Source organism: Chiloscyllium plagiosum, chromosome 32, assembly GCF_004010195.1.
Source record: "Chiloscyllium plagiosum isolate BGI_BamShark_2017 chromosome 32, ASM401019v2, whole genome shotgun sequence".
NCBI lineage: Eukaryota > Metazoa > Chordata > Chondrichthyes > Orectolobiformes > Hemiscylliidae > Chiloscyllium > Chiloscyllium plagiosum.
The window spans coordinates 40,971,248-40,978,024 of NC_057741.1; the positions used below are offsets into that span (position 1 = coordinate 40,971,248).

The 6,777-nt window shown below is 41.6% G+C and overlaps 2 protein-coding genes across 6 annotated transcripts in view; one reads left to right on the forward strand and one right to left on the reverse strand.

Annotated features, from left to right (window-relative positions):
• Window positions 1-6,777, forward strand: part of LOC122539548 (nuclear factor NF-kappa-B p105 subunit-like) — a 96,626-nt gene that overhangs the window by 63,900 nt on the left and 25,949 nt on the right. For all 5 annotated transcript variants that reach the window (XM_043674520.1, XM_043674523.1, XM_043674521.1 and 2 more), the window contains 4 exons: window positions 1,415-1,553; window positions 2,495-2,614; window positions 3,261-3,356; window positions 4,120-4,278. In XM_043674520.1, the coding sequence (XP_043530455.1) occupies window positions 1,415-1,553; window positions 2,495-2,614; window positions 3,261-3,356; window positions 4,120-4,278 (514 nt within the window). The remainder of the gene's footprint in view (window positions 1-1,414; window positions 1,554-2,494; window positions 2,615-3,260; window positions 3,357-4,119; window positions 4,279-6,777) is intronic.
• The window catches only part of manba (mannosidase, beta A, lysosomal), a 228,725-nt gene that overhangs the window by 37,392 nt on the left and 184,556 nt on the right, over window positions 1-6,777 (reverse strand). The gene's annotated exons all lie outside the window — the stretch shown is intronic.

Genomic DNA, 6,777 nt, shown 5'->3' on the forward strand with positions numbered 1-6,777 from the left:
CCCAACTCCTGTACTCAATACTCTGACCAATAAAGGAAAGCATACCAAACGCCTTCTTCACTATCCGATCTACCTGTGACTCCACTTTCAAGGTGCTATGAACCTGCACTCCAAGGTCTCCTTGTTCAGCAACACTCCCTAGGACCTTACTATTAAGCGTATAAGTCCTACTAAGATTTGCTTTCCCAAAATGCAGCACCTCATTTTTATCTGAATTAAACTCCATCTGCCACTTCTCAGCCCATTGGCCCATCTGGTCCAGATCCTGTTGTAATCTGAGATAACTGTCTTCACTGTCCACTACACCTCCAATTTTGATGTCATCTGCAAACTTACAAACTGTACCTCTTATGCTCGCATCCAAATCATTTATGTAAATGACAAAAAGTAGAGGACCCAGCACCGATCCTTGTGGCACTCCACTGGTCACAGGCCTCCAGTCTGAAAAACAACCCTCCACCACCACCCTCTGTCTTCTACCTTTGAGCCAGTTTTGTATCCAAATGGCATTAGTTGGAGGGAAATGGGTCTGGATGAGTTACTCTTTGGAGGGTCGGTTTGGACTGGTTGGGCCGAAGGGCCTGTTTCCACACTGTAGAGAATCTAAAGGTATCCGATCGCTGGTGGTTGCAGAGCAATGGAGGATCTTCGAATCAGATTTTAGATTTTAGTTGGGAAACAGTTAGCAATCCTGATATTTAAAATTTTCAGGATTTACAAATACTTCATAGAGAGATGTAGCCTTTTTAAAAATAAAACCTGAAGTTATCACGGGACTGTGACTTGAAAGAAGTTCTGGGATTTACATATTAATCAATCGAAACCTGCATCCCCATTCTAAGTGATTAAAGACTTAACAGCAATCTAGGTTTGTTCAATACATCGTATCAGATGATCTTTTACTGTAAGTTCTGTGTCCTATGATCCTGCCCCACTAGCTTCCTGACGAAGGAGCAGCCCTCCAAAAATTACAAATAAACCTGATCGACTATAACCTGGTGAAGTGTGATTTTTATTTTTATCCATCCCAGTCCAACGCTGGCGCGTCCACTTTGCAGAGAGAGAGAAAGCATCTTTCATTGTAACCCTCTCCAGTAATTGCTACATTTGGTGTGGACTGAAAAAAGCATTCAGCGCCTAGGACGACCTCAGAGGCTGTTATTAGGCAATGAACAGTGGAGATCCTTAGGGCCTGTACAAAAATTAAAATAATAAAACCCATGTATTACCTGTTGCTTGCAAAATCTGGTTTATATTCTCCATGCCATCAGTTTACATTTGTAAATAAACAGCAGACAATCCCCAATTCTCTTTGGTTTTTGACATTTGAATCTCCAGGACTTGACCAAATCTTCTATTTTCCAATTTTTATCATCTATTTATATTTGTGTTTCTAACGAGTCTTCCCTCACAGTTTGCTATAGTTTTTAGAACGCCAAAATACCGGGACGTGGACATTTCCAAACCTGCGTCTGTGTTTGTACAGCTTCGTAGAAAATCTGACAATGAAACAAGTGAACCAAAGCCATTCACCTACTACCCACTGATTAAAGGTAATGACAAACCATTTGTAGCAAATTCTAGTTACACACCAATTGCCTCCTTTTTTAGCCTGTTCCACTGATCAATCAGAATATGGTTGATTGACTTTGTGAATACCACCTTGCTGCAGGAGCCCCACATTGATGTGTCTGAACATCAAACTTCTCTGGGTCGAGATCTGCTAAACTCTCATGACTTCCAAGAGCAGAACATTTCAAACATTCCCAACTCTCCGATGAAATTCCATCTATCTCAGTCTGAAATGACCGATTCCTTATTGTGAAAGGAACACATGTTCATATTTCCCTTTGCATGTGAAGGTTTTTGTGTCGATTCTGTTCAGTCGTGGACTAAGGTCTAAAGGTTTTCATTCTTTTTCAAAGAAACAATATCAAACAATGATTTCACACATCTGCAATCTAGTGGCTGAAGTTGCTTTTTAATTCCCTCTTTGGCCTCATCCTGCTGTATTTCTTTAATCCCCCCACACCGTCCAAGGTCCCTGCTCGTTTCCAACTCTGGCCCCTTAAGAATCCCAGGTGGCTGTGTCTTTAGTTGCCAGGGCCCTAATCTCTTGAATTCTCTTCCTAAACCTCTTTATCCTTCTCCTTTCCTTTAAGACACTCCAGAAACCTATCGCTTTGATCAAGTTTTTGTTCATCTGTCCAAACCTTCCACTGTGCGAAGCAGTGTCGAATTCTATTTGATCATGGCTCCTGTGAAATGCCTTGGAATGTTTTATTCCATAGATGATGCTATATAAATGCAAGTTGTTGTTATACATAGTGCAAGTTTTCAGAATCCATTGATCAGAAATGGTGTGTAATGGTTTCTAACAATGCCAAAGTCATCTTAAGTATAATATATATAACAATTTATAATCTTTTAATTTTCGTTTGTCGTTGTACTTTCAAGCTAACACATGATATGTTTATTCCCTGCTCTCTCGCAGACAAGGAGGAGGTACAAAGGAAACGATTGAAACTTTTACCAAATTTCTCTGACCATTTTGGAGGTGGAGCAGGTTCAGGAGGAGGTGGAGTTTATGGAGGAGGCAGTGGAGCAGGAGGGGGTGAGTACAATGTCAATCAACAAGGAAAATGGTTGACTTGTGTAATAGCCTGTTCTAGTGGTGAACTATGGCTGAGAGTTTAGCATGCGTTGGAGTTTCACTGTTTTATGTTAAACTCCAAATACTGTGTCAGTGCTGCTGGGAACATGTGTTGAATTTCAGATGTTACTGTCCCCTTATGATTTACTATCCTTCCATTGTAATGAACTAAAACTCTTGGGTCTGTCCATACACATTTGTATTGAACAAACCGATATATCATTTCAGCTGCATGACAGTGTATTCGTTTGCTATAAATTCTGTGTCTTATGATCTTATACTCCACAACAACCTGATGAAGGAGCAGCGCTCCAAAAAACCTGTTGGACTATAACCTGGTGTTGTGTGATTTTTAATTTTGCCCGCCCCAGTCCAATGCTATCTCCTCCAAATCACAAAAGAAAGTTCATTGCTTTAAGTTAAATCAGGAGAAATAAATTTCAAATGACTACTTTCTAGATATTTTTCGCCTTTTTAAGGAATTACAGTTTGACAGAAGTCTGCAGTAGTTATTGTTGAGTAGATGGAAGCTGGAACTTGCAGAAGTCCTGATTTATTCTCTGCTGTGAATCGTTCCTGGTCCTGATTTCGTTTCCACTTCTTACAGGTTCCAATTACTTTGCTGGATTTCAAGGATATTCCAACTACAGTAGTTACACATACACGCCTGGGACAACAAACTCCAGTGCTGGAATGAAACACGGTAACGGTTACCTTATAAAGTTCAGCAAATCAATAAGGCATTTTATAGTTTCTGACTAACGTTCAGTGAGTGCAACAGTGTGAGATTCTGGACAAGCAGGGGCCACTCAGATTGTGGATATGGGATTTATGAATTGTAGATTTTTATTTATTCATTTCCTGTTGGGATGAGGCCAGTGTCAGTGGCCTATCCCTGATGACCCTTGAATGCCTTACTTGACCATTTCACTGCTGTTCGTCCAGGTAAGGATCACAGATTTCTCTCCATAAATTTTTCTTTCCTAAAGGTGGATCTTGCAATTAATGATGGTTTCATGAACACCACCACTGAGACTAGCATTCGATTCCAGTTTTAGTCATTGGCTTTAAATTTCAAGAATTGCTATTCTGGGATTTGAAATTTTATCCCAGGATATTAATCTGGGGATTACCTCTGGATTATTAATTTAGATCCTAGACATTGTTGTGGCGTCCCTGTCTCTGGTGTTGTGATTGATGAAGAGATGGGTGGTTTACACTCCACGGGACAGCACTGATTCTATTCAGTCACTGAGAAAAACTCCAGGAATTGTCTTATATGATTTATTATTATATGATTTATTATAATTGAGGCCCTGCTGCTTTCCCCATCTACCAACCTCTGTGTTCACTATTTCATTCCTTTTACTTACCACCTTCCCACAATCAAAATCTTCATCCTGTTCTTCAGAAATCCTGCTGTTTGTGTTAACTGTTCCTTAAGGGAAACTCTGGTTGTGTTGCAGCTGCCAGTTGCCCGACTGAGAATTGCGATTGTGTAAAAACAGCTGTGAGCTCCTTACCCAGTGACCAGCCAACAGCCCAGGCTGCAGCTAAATCCACCGGGACCCTCAGTAACTCAGATTCTGCAGATTCAACAGTTACTGTCGAAGAAGCTGAAGCAAGTAAGTCATATGTGTTTTAGTGATTAAAGTCGAAAGAGCTATTTTCTGATCAGATGTTTTCAATTGGATTAACTTAAGTGAGGTCTGTAAGAGTCAATGGCTGAACAGGGAAGAGAAAATCTAATCACCTCTCCTCGATGTTGTCATTGGTGTCCTCTGTCATTGACATCCTGCAAGTTACCATTGACCTGGACTTTAACTCTGTTTCTCTCATCACAGACATTGCCAGACCTGCTGAGTATTTCCAGCACTGTTACTTTTCTGATTTCTCATGCACCTCAACATTCAAAATGGTGGCAGAGTATCAGGGCTAAGCTCTGGGCTTGTCCGTCTCCTATCTACTTTCATTCGTTTGTTTTGTTTTCTTCTTCTTACTTCTGCTCTTTGTTTCTATTTTTCTTTGTTTCTTTTTCTTTAAAGTCTGGGCAGTGGTGGGGGCCAAGGCAGAGTGAAGGAGGAGGCCTCCAGCAGCAGCAATGCCGGGATGAATCGGGCATGAATCTACCCCAGCATGGGATCTCTGACGAGTGAGGAGCACTTTCTGGGCTGACACCCCTGGCCCTGCTCCACAGGCTAGGCTGAGGCTCCAGGTCCGCAACTAGGCCCAGGCGACTGAAGAAGTGGAACATCTGTGGTGGAGGGCCCTGAAGGCTGGTGGATAAGTTTGAAGGAGCATCAGATGGGTAACAGGAGAGACGGAACATGCATATCCCCAGGCCCAAGGATCCAACTCCAACACAGTCATCACAGGAGAGGTAGCGGCAGAGACCCATAACCAGAGACCATTACAGAAACCCTGGCTGATGTCAAGTAGTGACTGGAGAAGCAGGAGAGGAGGGACACGAGGAAGAGAGAAAGATGAACTGTATTGCAGTAAAATCTTGCATCATATTCAGTGTTTCAAGATGGTGCCAGTGTAGCTACACTTTGCATACAACACGTAAGAAAACACCTTTAACTATATTTTTAAATACACTGGACAAAAAATTCAAATAATCTTTTATACAGTTTGCTTTTATACAATTGTCATATTAAAGAGACACTGCACAATAGTGCACTACATTTTCTTTCGCATCCTGTCAGAGGTTGTTTTCAGTGTTGTGTTTTAACTACAAGTTTTCAAACTGGAAATAAATGATTGCTAGTTATAATCCCATCTGATGGTAATACCGGATAAATCAGATCCCACAACGAAATCTATCTTGACGGATCATAGTTTTGTTTGTTTAGTTATTTAACATGGTGGTTAGTCACTGAGACATATTCACACAAGGTTCCAGATTTTCTTCAACAGCGGAACAAATTCTGTTTATCTAGTGAACACAAACTTTTGAAAAGTTTAGCTTACTTTCAAAAAGTTAAAAAGACAGTTAGCAAGATCTAATGTGAACAGCTAAACAAAGTTTCAATGTGTTTCTTGACATGATCTGTTACAGAGACTCCAGTCCAGAGCAATTCCCACACCCACCAATCTCAACTCTTCAGTTCCTACTTGGCTGATTCCTGACTGTAGCTTCACTGGAGATTAGAGTCATAGAGATGTACAGCACGGAAACAGACCCTTCGGTCCAACTCATCCATGCTGACCAGATATCCCAACCCAATCTAGTCCCACCTGCCAGCACCCGGCCCATACCCCTCCAAACCCTTCCTGTTCATATACCATACAAATGCCTCTTAAATGTTACAATTGAACCAGCCTCCACCACTTCCTCTGGCAGCTCATTCCATACACATACCACTTTCTGTGTGAAAAAACTGCCCCTGAGGTCTCTTTTATATCTTTCCCCTGTTACCCTAAACCTATGCCCTCTAGTTCTGGACTCCCCAACCCCAGGGAAAAGACTTTGCCTATTTACCCTATCCACGCCCATCATAATTTTGTAAACCTCTATAAGGTCACCCCTCAGCCTCCGACGCTCCAGGGAAAACAGCCCCAGCCTGTTCAACATCTCCCTATAGCTCAAATCCTCCAACCCTGGCATCATCCTTGTAAATCTTTTCTGAACCCTTTCAAGTTTCACAATATCTTTCTGATTGGAAGGAGACTAGAATTGTACGCAATATTCCAACAGTGGTCTAACCAATGTCCTGTACAGCCGCAACATGACCTCTCAACTCCTGTACTCGGTACTCTGACCAATAAAGGAAAGCATACCAAACGCCTTCTTCACTATCCTATCTACCTGTGACTCTACTTACAAGGAGCTATGAACCTGCACTTCAAGGTCACTTTGTTCAGCAACACTCCCTAGGACCTTACCATTAAGTGTATAAGTCCTGCTAAGATTTGCTTTCACAAAATGCAGCACCTCGCATTTATCTGAAGTAAACTCCATCTGCCACTTCTCTGCCCATTGGCCCATCTGGTCCAGATCCTGTTGTAATCTGAAGTAACGCTCTCCACTGTCCACTACAACTCCAATTTTGGTGTCATCTGCAAACTTACTAACTTTACCTCTTATGCTTGCATCCAAATCATTTATGTAAATGACAAAA